Source organism: Carassius carassius, chromosome 3 (assembly GCF_963082965.1).
Source record: "Carassius carassius chromosome 3, fCarCar2.1, whole genome shotgun sequence".
Taxonomy (NCBI): Eukaryota; Metazoa; Chordata; class Actinopteri; order Cypriniformes; family Cyprinidae; genus Carassius; species Carassius carassius.
The window spans coordinates 24,381,035-24,395,031 of record NC_081757.1 but is presented as its reverse complement, the minus strand read 5'-3'; the positions used below and the strand labels follow the sequence as shown (position 1 = coordinate 24,395,031).

General features: G+C 40.7%; 1 protein-coding gene across 7 annotated transcripts in view; it reads right to left on the bottom strand.

Annotated features, from left to right (window-relative positions):
* The window catches only part of znf536 (zinc finger protein 536), a 182,783-nt gene extending 169,378 nt beyond the window's left edge, over positions 1-13,405 (bottom strand). For 2 of the 7 annotated variants that reach the window (XM_059534303.1, XM_059534319.1), the window contains exons 1-2: positions 12,174-13,404; positions 5,629-5,662 (exon numbers count right to left, since the gene is read on the bottom strand). Coding sequence is in view for 1 of the 7 variants with exons in the window: in XM_059534285.1 (XP_059390268.1) it covers positions 5,629-5,662; positions 12,508-12,526 (53 nt within the window). In the remaining 6 variants the exon portion in view is untranslated. Of the gene's footprint in view, positions 1-5,628; positions 5,663-12,173 lie in introns of all 7 variants that reach the window. The other 5 variants (XM_059534267.1, XM_059534276.1, XM_059534285.1 and 2 more) reach the window with 5 other exon arrangements.
* Between the last annotated feature and the right edge of the window lie 592 nt (positions 13,406-13,997).

Here is a 13,997-nt window from a genome sequence, read left to right as displayed (position 1 = left end):
CTTAAAGCTTTATTATAATATAACATGAAAAGCATTATATATATATATATATATAATATGTATTATTACTGTTATAACTAATTACCTATAACTACTAAATAACTAGTTAATAACTAATAGATGTATTATTACAGTTTTACATATCATGGAAATAAATAAACCAATAATGAAAAGTTAGGGTTGGTAAGATTTTTTTTTTAGGATTGGTAAGTCTCTTATTATTATATTTTAAAATCATTGTTTTTTTTTTGTTTGTTTTTTTATTATATAACTATATTTAAAAATTTTCTTGGGTGGTGATCTTTCAGAAATCATTCTAATATGCTAATTTGCTGCACAAGAATACACACTATTATCAATGTTGAAAAGTTGCACTGCTTAAAGGTCCCCTGAAATGCTTTGAAATACGCAGTGTTTTTCTATGTTTTGACGTCATTTGAACTGTAACAGGAAGACAGCGTGGGACATATCAAGCAGCCCCACTCCTTTTTAAAACGCCATTAGAGTTCGTTTATATCACAGCTTTGTGCTAGAGCCGTTCACAGCCGTTGAGCTCCGTAAAGCCATATTTGACAGGGTATGTCAGCCACAATCTCATCCATATTACTATAAAACATAGCATTCTGTGTAGAATTCAAATAGGTTTGAATCCCGATACGTTTTGTGGTCTGTGCCGACTCACACAAATGATCCGCTCCGTGCTATCATGTCTTTTGACCGGAGCAGACTGTGTGTGCGGTGCATTGGTTAACATGACATAGTGCAAAACCAGACTTCTTTTTTCTCAGTGGAAAGCATATATACACTGTCTGAATCGTTCCCTATCTCCTATATAGTGCACCATTCAACATACAGAAAATAGTAATTCTGTGAACAAGTGACCGATTTCAGCTAGCACTTTAGCATCTATTTATAGAGTAGGGGGCAGGACGCTTTGGATTCTAGAGAGCATTTGATTGGACAGAAAGTTTGATGAGAAGCTGACACTTTAACTGACACCATCAAGAACTAATGTTTCTGATAATCGACCAAGCGGGCACACGTATCAGCTGAAATGATCTCAAAATGGCCAAATATCTACCAACGCATTAATCATTTACCAGCTGTGATCAACAAATCTCCACATATAGATCTTTGTATTTGTCATAAATGGTGCTCCAAACCACCCTCCAAAAGTAAGAATCCAGGTGCAACAAAGTCCTACGATCCTGCCTTCTCTCTCTTCCTAGGCTCGGAGGTGTGCAGTACCTCCCTTTGCTCATAACCAACTGACTACAGTGTTTGATTTAAAGCGCATTTGGACGGTAGAGAAAGAATCCGACCCGGCCTCCATAATTAAGATCATTTCCGAGATTACTCACAACAACAAAAGTGGAAAGCGGGGGTCCGGCGGCCAAGGCGAGGGGATGAAACAGAGGAGCATGGGACGGGGCAGACCCCTTGTGTGCCTGGATCAAACGTCCAGTCGAGGAGAGACGGACCCCCACAGCTCCCATCGCACAAGTCCTTCTCTGGGATACAAACAGATCCCGCTTCACATATCAGTAGGCGATATATTCAGTGCACGCCGACATATCACACATGTACACGCACGGCAATTTCACAATAAATCACAAATTAGAGGGAAAGAAATAACAAAGTCCTCCCAAATAAAGGAGCTAACACGCAGACACATAGCACAGGAGCAAACAAACATTTTCGTATGCAATAACGCAAATACACACACTCCATTTTGGAGTAACAATGCTGCAGGTGCTGTTCAAGTCTAATGAAGACAAATAAACGTGCGAGAGTGCCTAGAAGTCACATAATAACAAATAAAGATCAATACTTCTCAGAGGAGAATTATTAGCCAGCTTTGTGAGTTTTAGCCAAAAGCCTCTGGGTGTGATTTGTTCTGTCTCACTCATAACTTCCCTTTTTCACAGCAGACACAGAAACCCCACATCACATTTCTCTTTCTCTCCTTCTCTCGTGTGCGCTCTGCTATGGCTGTGGTTAGGGCACTCACTGAGGCGTTGCGAGTTAAGTGGCCTGCCCAGAGGGAGCGTGGAGCTGCTCCGTGGCCCACCTGGGCCTTGATCCCAAGACCCCCTGCGGTCAGAGGTCCATCTCCTTAACTGTTCCTCTGTGATGCTTCGCATTACCCCGGCCGTCCTCAGCCTCCAAACCCAGCGCGGGAGGCCATTAATATAATCACAGGGATGTAGTGTGCGCCGGAGAGCCCCGAGGCTACGGCAATCAGCGGGACTGAGTGAGGGCTAAGAGAGACTGAGGGGAGAGAGAGAGAGGAAGAAAAATATATAAACTGAGGAGAAAATCTCCCATAGCTTCCACATTCTGCGCGCGCCGAAACAGGATCGCGTCGGATCATCATTCCTGGAGACGCGGGACAAGAGGGGGGCTGAGGTTTGCACTTTAAAGGGGACCTCCCACGACGGAAAGAGGGAGAGAGAGGATCGGGGGAAGGGGGGGATCATGAATCTTCTCTGCCCAACCTTAAGCCTCTCTAGTTAGCTGATCTAACGATGACTGGTCACAGTACCATCATCATGCAAATTTAAACAGAGATGATCTTTTAGCCGCCTGATGAGGGGGCCACACATACAGGAAAATTGTTAATGATCAACACCAGACCACAGGCCCCTTCCTCTGCGCCCATCACGTCATCGCCGGCTCGCTCTCGCTCTGAAACAGCCGATATCCATAACATTCTGATTAGCGTCATGAAATTAATTCACCCTTAAGCATCTTAGCGAAATCCAACCCACATTTATGTATAAACGTCCAAACTATAAATATCGTGTTTATATTTAAAAAAGCACACAGAAATTTATTTTACACCGTTTATGGAAAACACACAGCACACTTTCAGATGCAAGCAGGAAACAAAATGCCATCTTGTTTCCCCTGGCTGTGAACGTACACTTCCAGTGATGTTCTGAATTTTTTCACTCCAAAATGCATTTTTTTCTACAATAAACAGGTTAAAAGGTAACCCTTGTACTCATTCGTTTGACCTCTGGAAGTTACGAAGGATGCTGGCGGTTGATCTGACGGAAAGAAGTCATGCGTAAAAACTTCCAGAAGTGTAACTGAACTCTAAGCTGTCCTTTCTGAACATGCCTTCCATTTTTTTCCAGCCTCCAGTCGTGTGGGTTTGGAGTGGATTGGATCGTCCACATTACCACAGGCTGATCTATACTGACAGCCTTATTTACAAAAACGTGGGGAAGAGTAACAAGGCAAGTTACCCCACACTCTCTCCTTCACTCACTTAACTTAGCTTTCTCCCAATTACAACGATTGGCACAGACGCCATAACAAAAGAGATGAAACGGGCAACTTAAGAGACAGACAACAACACTTCGTGATCAAGACTGAAAAAAGGGAGCAGGCGAGAGAACAAAAACAATAACAGACAAGAAAGGGGGAGAGGGAAAAGAAGCTGATTTGTGAAAATCGGCGGAGATTGTGGGAGATGTGTTATGGGTACGCGTCAGCAGGAGGGGAGAAACACATCTTAAGACTTAAAAGGTGTGTAAAGTAAGCTGAGCATCGGGGGAATTCTCTCTGAGAGCCCCTTTAAAATTCACCTCTGTATTAATGCAGATAAATAAAGGCAAATTCCCCAAAGTAAATACTGTTTAACTCTCACCTTCAGCAAGAGTTACTTAAAGTGCTTCTCACAGGACTGACAGCCCTCTACAAACAAAGCAACCAGGTGGCTGATTGTATGTGTATATATGTCTACAGGATTTAAACAATGCAATTATTCCCTTACAAATATGGTATACCCTCCACCACAAACACGATAGTAACACAAATATTTTATTAAGGGGGGGAAGGGGGCTGTGTGGGTAACTTTTTATATGAAAAAAGACCAAATAAATAAATAAATTGAAAATATTAATAATAATAATAATAATAATAATAATAATAATTAGTGCTGGGCAATGACTAATTGTGATTAATCGCATCCAAATTAAAAGTTTTTGTGTACATTATATGTGTGTGTACTGTGTATATTTATTATGTATGCATATTATACAAATGCATGTATTTATTCAAGAAAAAATATGTTTATATATTAAATATATATTTTTATATAATATAAATTATATGAATATACATATATACATGTAAATACATATAAATATTTTCTACATATATACTGTATGTGTGTGTCTTTATGTATACATAATAAATATACACAGTACGCACACATATATTATATTACACAAAAACGTATTTTGGATGCAATTAATCACTATTAATCATTGCCCAGCATTATTCCTACTACTACTAATAATAATAATAAAATCCAATTTTTCATCTATTAAATCTGTGATATTCTCCTAAATTCTAAAAGTGTTGACCCTCTGAAATTGGGCTTGGCCTAAACCTTGGACAGAAATGAGCAGATATACAAATACTTACATACTTAATATTTGTTCTGGTGGGGAAACTGTAGGAAGGTCTGTATACTCTTATGACACAGAGGATGTGTCTGAAGATGTGGCAATGCTGGTATGGCTAGAGGGGTGCAGGGTGGATGACTGTCACAGAGGGGCATGTGTTCAAAGCCTGGAACACTCATTAGCATTCAGACCTGTTTATTTACTTTAAGATCGCCAGAAAAACAGTAAAACCCTATTAGAGCTTTTGGAGGAGGGGAATATGGTGTTTTAAAAGTTCTAGGTTGCATGGTGTTTAAAGTCGCTAAATATTTGCAAAGAGCCATTTGGGTGAAAGATGCATTCATATTTAGAAATATAAAAACTGTAAAATGTCAACTAAACGACTGATAAAATACATTAAAAGATGCTCAGTGTATTTATAAAATCAATCATTCATTAAAAAAAAAAATAATAATAATAAACTAAATCAGCCTTAAAATAATAATTATTATTTTGAATGGTTTAAAGTATATTAATTGTGAAAGAAATTCCAATATTAAGGTCAGATATTGAATGATACGGCCCTGATGTGACCATGATTCAGTTCAAAGTAGCAGGACAGACGTGCAGAGGCATTAAAGAGCTTTGCAAACAGGCGGTCATGTCCCTGACTGATATCAAGCGGCAGTTATCAGCACTGCCACACACAGATCTCTCACAGCCTGTTCAAGAGCACAGCACAGATATGTTAAATACATCACCCTCTCTCTCTTTCAACATCTCTCTCTCTCTCTCTTTCCCAGTGCCAGTGCTTCCCTCTTTCCCCTCCGTATGCCATCTCTCTCTCTCTCTCTCTCTCTCTCTCTCTCTCTCTCTCTCTCTCTCTCTCTCTCTCTCTCTCTCTCTCACTCTCTCTGGTTAGGAGCTGCTAATTCACAGGGTCTGATCTGTCTGTAAGGCTGGAGACGCCAATGCTATCATTATCAGCCAATTCAGCCAGCCGTTAAATGGAGGAATCAGGAGACATTTGCTCTCCTCCACTATCGCAATGACATCATTACCGGGAGAATCAACAGCACAAGCACTCTGACCGTGTGTTAGTGTGACTGTGTGAGTGTGTGCGAGAGCATGTGTGCATACACATTGCATGTGTGTGTGTGGTGTGTGTAAAACATAAAAGGGTCATATTCAGGGGAAATTAGGGGGAGTAAAAATAACATGAGCCTACCTGTGAGATACCAAGGACCGGGACACACTGTCAGCTGAAAGTTCCCAAGTGCAGAGCATGGAGAGAAAAAAAAAAGAGGGAGAGAGGGAGAAGGAAAAAGAGAGAGTGAGTGAAAGAGTCGTTTGCACATACAGGGTAAATGGCAGCTCACCGCTAGCTGTGGCACTAGTTTTTTTTTCCCGCACCCTCCCTCCCTCTTTTTCTGTCTCCTTTTGCCGCCCCTCTCCAACATTGCGCTAATAGCCACCTGTGAACCACGCAGCCATATGATCCACTCCCAGGCCTCTGGAGTGGAGTCACCTCTGTGTTTTTCGGCCCCCTCCTCCAATGATAAATCATCATCGTTTAGCTAATATCCGTTTTTAACCTCTCTCCCTGATTAACAACACTCTTCCCCCCTGGATACAAACCACTCCTGCTACAGTGCAGCTAAACAGCTCTTTTCCTTTTTTTCCCCCTCCCTTCGCTCTCTTTTCCGTATTCCTTTGCTCTCGGTTTCTCTTTCCTTCACTTTTTAAATTATAGGTCCTTCAAAGACAGGGCAAATAACAATTCATTAACCATGACTGTCACGTTTATTCGAAAGGGTCACTATCAGCATTTTAACCTTCAACTGCTCAAGAACAGGAAGAAAAGACACATGCATTTTAATTAACCAATAAAAACAATCCTAGGTTGCAAATAAGCACGAAACAGATGTTATGGATTATAAAGTGTCTGGAAACACATAAATATACTTGTGTAAAAGCGTTGCGGTGATTATGCAGCTACAGAGAGGAAAAATAAATAAAATAACACTTTAAAATAACGCTTCTGATACGGCACCCCTAGTGGAGGAGGCAAGAGAGAAATCCAGTCCACGCAGATCTGACTGGAAATTGTCAAAATATTTGCAGCAAAGGAATTCCGACTTGCAAGCGGCTTGGGCTTCCCTACAAAGGACCCATCTTCCCTGAGTAACAAGTGGAGGGAATGAGTGCCGACAGAGAAGCTAAAATCCCTCAGGCTAAAGAAATCCAGCTATTGTAGTAATAACCCCCGAGACCTGGCTGAGTATGTACAGCTTTCAGAGGTACTTCTCATCCTATTTGTAGCTCCGCCAGTGATGTATGTGTGCGTGCGTGTGTGTACTGGTAAGTGACGGCGTGTACATTACGTAGGTCACTTCACTGCTCATGCACTCCTTTAAACAGGCTGTTTTTTTCCCAAGTTCTCTTTAATTAAATTATTTATTTTTTCATATATATTTTTTTCTTTAATTTCAGACAAGTCCAACTTCCCACCACAAATACTCGCTGGGGTTTGCCTTTAATACTATAATGTATTTTTTTCATCTCTCTTCTCATTTTTTTTTCTCCTTTTTTGTTCCACAAGGCAAGTTTCATTAAAGATCCAATTATGCAAATCAGGTCCTGAAGAGCCAGTTGAATATGCAGTATAATAGTGTACCGTAATAGTTCAACACAATATACTGCATCTGAGGCAGATTTACGAGGCAACATAACTGCTACGCCTCCGTCCTTTGGAGAAAACCTCTTGATCATAATTAAAGGTGCAGGGTCCCTCTTTACTTCTCAGTGGCGTCTATTTTAACCAGGCCGCCCCACAGGGGGCTGCAGTCCCTAACACTCAGGGATGGTGCACCCATTGGGGTCATGACCTGGAAACAGTTCAAGGGTAGGTGTTGTTAAACTCCCCCAATTATCTGGAGACATCTTATAACAGAGATGCCCTCCGCTTCAACAGCGGACCACCCAGCCATCAGAGGTATCTGCCACTATCGTTGGTGCTTGTGCAGCCCTGCAAATATTTACCACTATTTTAAGAGCTCGGATTAGAATGCAAAACAACATAATAGCATGTGCTTACGGCTAGTTATTGACAGGAAGTCGCTTGTTTGAGCAAAGCCCCTGTCTGATGAGATGACATGGCTATAATTTTGTGCTTCTCACCAACTCAGAAGCAAACTGTCATGTCAGACGGTGCCCTATAGTACACAGAAATTAGTTGTTTGCTAGTTTGTTTGTTTTTTTTTTGGGGGGGGGGGGGGGGTTCTATTAAAAGCGTTAACTCAGCAGTTCCCACAATTATTAAATATAAGATGCTAGGCATAAAAAAATAAGAAAAGTGGGGTGTGGTCAGATAAATAGGTGTCCCATTTCTGGAAATCGAGTAAGGCTGTAGCCGAAGGCTGACCGTGTCTCCCAAGGCTGTGTAAACCTGCCCGATTCAACACTCTCTATAATGACCACATGTCCCTCAGCCTTTCTGTACACACTCGCTCTCTACATGTGTGACAGAGAGTGTGAGCACGTGTGTGGTGTTGGAGGGCTGATTTTCGTCCACCCATTCCCACTCCCACAGGAGAGAATTATGAGATCGGGGGAAAAAATTAGCAGGATACGAAACATCTGCACACATCTGTTCAGTTCTGTCATCTGCGCATGGGCTAACTTTAACTGTAACGTATTCTTCCCTTCCAGTGCTCGATATTCCTCAAAGCGCCATTAGTCTATCTATATATTTTCCTCATGGAAAGTGCCTCCGGGTGGAGTAGAGCAAGGACCCTATCTCTCTCTCCCTCGCTCCGTAGACAGACAGACGCTCCTTCTGGTGGCACCCTGGCATGAGGCAGTGGAGACAAGATCATCCGTCACCACCTCATCTGTCAGGGCACTCTTTATTCTTAGATCACACACTGACTGACGTCTGTGATTAGCCCGCTCAAAAACTTCCACTCCTCTACCCACTCTCCCTCTCGATCTCTCTCTGTCTGTCTGTTTCGAACGACTACAAAAAACCTTAGAAATCATCACTCATTTATAAGTGACATGTGCATAACGAAATGTCCTTATTCCACTATAATTATTTGTTAAATACAAAAGTTGGCATCTGTCAGTAACCGAACATTCCCATTTATATTACGTAAAGTGACATGCTGAACTGTGTCTTCGGCTGTACACAGGCGGATATTGAATGACAGGGAATTATGCGCTTAATCAATTGGAGAGGACAGGCATAGGAGTAATGTGAGGCACTCTTCTAAATGTACTTTCAGAGGAGGATGGATTATATATACTATATTCTATAACTATCACTACACGACCACACCCATAACTTTACTCTAAAAAGTTGGATGTTTGGAGATAATACCGTTCACAACAATGTGGAGAAAAAAAAATAACGTCTTAAAAAATAATGGTTTAAAAAAAAAGCTTTTTTCAAGTTAAAGGCCTAAAAAAATTGATTGAAAAGTAAACATTTCCTTTAAATGTTATATTAAAATCTATCATTAAAAAAAATAATAATAATAATAAATTAATTATTAAATAAATTTCAGTTACGCTTATGCTGTTTTTAAATTTCAATGCAAAAATAAAACAAAAAACATAACAATTTGACATGAGTATATATTTCAATGGCATTTTTATCCTCCTCAATAGTCCCAAATCAATAGTCATCACAAGCCAACATTGGGTATTCTGCCACTGAAGAACCATTTTTGTGTTCCCTTAAGAATGTCAGTGAGTAGTTCTTAAAAGAGCCACTTTTCTTAGTTTTGAGAATATAAAAAAATATATATAATAATAATTAAATAAATGAAAAAACATTTTTCCACAATAAAGCACATTTTGTAAAATGGAAAGGTTCCATGGATGTTAAATGTTCTTTATAGAACCATCAACACCAATAAAAAAGTGAGTGTAATTGTAAAATATTGAAAAATGTCATTAAACAAAATAGATTCTTTTCTCAGGAGTTAACATAACCTTCCTTATCAAGGTCACTAATGTTATTTGTTAATCCAACAGCATCACGTGAATGCCCCCAACAAATAAACGCCACACTCCTGGTTTTTAGGGGTTCTTCCGCCACGAGGGGAAAGGCCTGAGACTTCAGAGCTGGAGAGGAAGGGAATGAGGGCGACGACGGGGTCGGTGTCTCCACAGCACATATCAATTAATACCTAAACGCCGCGGCCTTGCCTGCCATACTGTCCCCCCTGAGTTGCCTGGCTAGGGCCCGGGCATCTGGAAGACAATTTCCTCCAATTAAAAGGAGCGGGGAGGCATTTAAGTGTGGAATGGCTGTTTGATCAAGTCTCCAAGGCTCAAGCACAGATCCAGCCGGCTAAGCTGGAGACTGACAGGCCTGGAGACAGAGAGAGAGAGAAAGAGAGAAGGATCGTCTCTCCTGCCCGCTGGCACTGCCCTGCCCTCGGCCGTGGCAAAGGCTGGGGAGGTGCACCTCCACACTTACTGGTTACTGGTGACAGCGGCTGCGAGCACGCAGACCTAGGGACACGCTAACGCTCTTGAACGCTGCCAAGTTCTGCCACACAACACACACTTTCCCTGCCGAATGAGTGCAAGACGCATATGTAAATGAGAGCATACACACCAGGGAGGAGACATTTTGACAGGATTGGCTTGGTCTGTTTAGCCCCATCGAACTGCTATCAGTTGCACTGGCAGAGTGTATTCACAAGAGTCTTCATAACACCATCTCTCTCACTGCATTTAAACGAGTTTGATATTTTTCCTCCCCAAAAAAACATTTTGTCACATAGATGATCAATTCCATGTGAGCATGATATACATTTTCAGCTGTTAATTTGTTTGTGAAGAACAATTTATATATTTTTTTATTAATAATAATTTTTTTTTAAAAAAAGCATTAACCAATACAATAGCAAAACGACATCAACACTTCTACGACTGTGGCTATCCCGTGTCTCAGCTTTTTTTTTTTTTTTTATTAGTAAAATATTTTTTTAATGTAGCAGAAAAACAAGACACATTATTTAGCATAAAAACAATGATTACAAATCAACACTGTAGTCTAGGAACTATTTTAGAATAGTTCATAATTAAATACAATTAAAACTTGCTGTTAAATAAATCAAACATTTCACATGATACGATCACCTGAATTGGGATGGCCTCTTAATTGTAATGCATGACTATTTTCTCTCCCTTCCCTACTGTCCACAATAATCCAACATACTGTTTATTGATTTATTTATTTTCATTTATAAAGGAGCTTACAAGGCTATATTTGTGGTCATGTTAATGCTGGCCTTTCAAATGAATTGTGTGGGATTCTGAAAAGAATGTGTGACTTGACTACATCATAATGTCATTTCAAATCAGAAAAATGAAAAGAGCTGACAAAAATGTCTACGCCCAGACACTATTACAGACATAATATCCGTTAAACAATGACAGTACATCTGTGCCGCCTGCTATTTGTCCCTTTTTATGAACAATGAACCTGAGGAAAAAACAGTTATCTCATTTCAACATAACGAAAGATGCAGAAAAACTAAAAGTAGCTGGATATGTATGTGTGTATGTGTGTGTGAGAGTGTGTGTGTTTAATATTCTTTTCCTTAAGTAAAAGTTTGGGGTCATCTCATATAAAGTGACAGGAGAAATCTGCACCTGGATCTGAATCCATAAGACAGCAATTCAATTTTGATAGATTTATAAATACCTTTAATAAAGAATTAAGCACCTGAAGTGCGCGCAATAGATGCATAATGCAATGTGTCATATTATAATCCTGACCCTGATAGCGTTATAATGTGTGAAGTAGCAAAATAGTCATAAAACAAGGCGCACAATGATTTTATTGAGTGTCGAAACGCAGCTCACAATCATGCTAACATACAACATTTTATCTTTTCTTCAATTATTCCCGCACTCCCGCGCGCATTCCTATCCCAATCTCCAATTCTTACAACTTTCTTGTTCTTTTTTTTTTCTCCATAAAACATAATTTCCCCAAGCGACAATGTTCGCAACAGTCGTTCAAATCTCCATTTCCAGGGGAGATGTGCGTGTGTGTGTTTTTTTTTTCGCAGATAAAAAGGTTTTTAAGTCTGATATGACATTTCGCCCTCAGTTGTTGAATGCCATCATAAGGCTTCTGTTCATAAGAGGTCGATCACAGCACAAAATGGCAGGTCTCACCGGCTCTTCCATCTCACAAGTTTTGACACATGGCATGCACCGGGTAACTTTGATCCTAATTCTCCCACCGATCTGTGTTCACTTCAGCTGAAATCCTAAACGCAAAGCCCTTGGGGCTGAAGTGAGAAAGTTTGAGCAGAGATTTGAGGAAACTTTCTTACAGCTCCATATCTCTGCTTGGCCAACACGAGCGAATCTAGTGCGCATCCCTGGAAAGCTTCTGTCCACCTTACAGTAATAATGCGCGATATGTCTTTACACTTATTTAATAAAGTTAGCCTTGCAAGAGCCAAATGTAAAATACTACGGCGTGCTTTATTTTATTTATTTTTCTCTTTAGAGTAAGTTCATCTAAGCGCGTGCAATGGCTTCCAGTAGACGCTTTCGATTATGAAGCCGTTTTATTACGCGACAACGTCTTGGACAATTGATACTGTGTCTATTTCAAACAAATAATGAAATATAATAACACACACACACACACACACATCATTAGCACAAACTGACTTTTAGAAAGCGAATCGAGCGAAATCCATCCGCGAGCTTACTACTGATCTAGCCACTTCTTACCTTTAAATTCATCCGGACGTCAAGACGCGTTGCGAAAGATCGTCTTCATTGAATAATGAAGCATGTCCACATAATTGAGCTGATCATTTTCTTATACTGCTCAGGGGGTTAAAGCAAATACACACGCGTGCGCGTGCATCGGACCTGTTATGATCGTCCTCCCGCGAATCCGTTTCCCAACTGTTCCTCGCGCATCCCGAGTGATGTAAAAGCGCCTTTGAGTTTATTCTCGCTATAAACGCGTTCATTGATAGTGATCGGCCAGCATCACAAGACATTTCCCCTCATCTGTCTGTTCGGACTCCCCCTATCTGGATGGTGAAACGCATTGTACCGTTAAAAAGACACTCCATTGTCGTCCATTCACAGAGAGCGGAGAGAGTCTTGCGGCATTTGATGGGACTAAAAGCTTGAACCCTTGATAAAACAGCCCCGGTGCACGGACTATCATCTCGAATCGTCTGTTTTTCCCACGCGGAGAGACTCAAAGGCGAAATTCACTCCATCGGATCATCTTATTGACCTTGACTTCCTTGTAAACACTTATTAAAATCTGTCTATCCTCACTCACATTGTCAGCCCCGTTATTCAGACGAGGCGTAATTGGCGTTGATGCCTGTCGCCGTATAAAGCACACAGTGGAAAAACACTACAAATAGCTACAATTGCGAAATAAATGTGCTTACCTTGCTGGGGAAAGTATCTGAAGTCTTGTATCCTCGAGAAAAAGTCCAGTGAGATAAGCGGAGAGCGCGAGCATCAGTCAGTATAAGAGAGAAGTAATGAGTGATAAAATGACGCTCATCTGCACTGTAACCTTGTGGCGTATTTAATGTAAATAAGCCGGTTATGTTGCACACAATCACACACACACATGCATGCACACAAACAGAGACTGGCCAAGACGGGAAGCGCTTTTTTCACACTCTTATATGCTAACGCGTCACACAGGAGCGCATATTTAAAACAAATGCACGAGAAAGCTTATCAGTTAGTAAATATGAGATGAAATTGCCACTCAGCGGGGCGCGTAGCCTAACCAACAACCTCCCTCTTCATCACAGAAAGAAGAAAAGGGTCCAGACAGCGGTCGAGACACGCGCTCAGAGACGTAGGAGAAGGTCCTCTGAAAAGGTACTTCGGTGAGGACATGAAACTTTTTTGGGGCTGAACTTCAGCGCTCAGGCCGATGTTGCTTTTCTACACGAGGAACGAGACGCAGAATAACGCAATTGTAGGCTACATTCAGCGTCCCGGCAGCTGACAAAAGCTACTGATTCAATAAACTCTTTGTTGTGGGATTATATAATGATTATGTTGTAATTATGGGAGCGCTTTGGTAATAAAAACAACAATAATAATAATAACAACATAAGAGAAGGCTTTCCAGTGGGAATGGGAATGCGAGTGCGCGTGACTTTGAAGAAAAGGACACGGATGCGAGACTGATTGATTATCGATCGGTTATTAGATTGATTATATTGATTCTGATATATCCAGATAAATTATAAGGAGGAAGGGAGGGGGGTTAAAATAATTAAGAACTTCTGTACTTAACTTTATAGGTCAATTTTCCCACATAGCACATAGGCTATATTATGCCCAAAAATTATAAATATATTATTTATATTTACAGACACACACACACACACACACACACACACACACACACACACACACACATATATATATATAAATCCTAGCATGCATTATAATTGTAATAATAATGCTATGGCGTATTTACACAAGCAGGACAAAACGCGCCTTCCTCCTAACGTGATCCAGAGAACTCTGTTTCCCTGTGACAAGTTGCAAAGTGGAAGG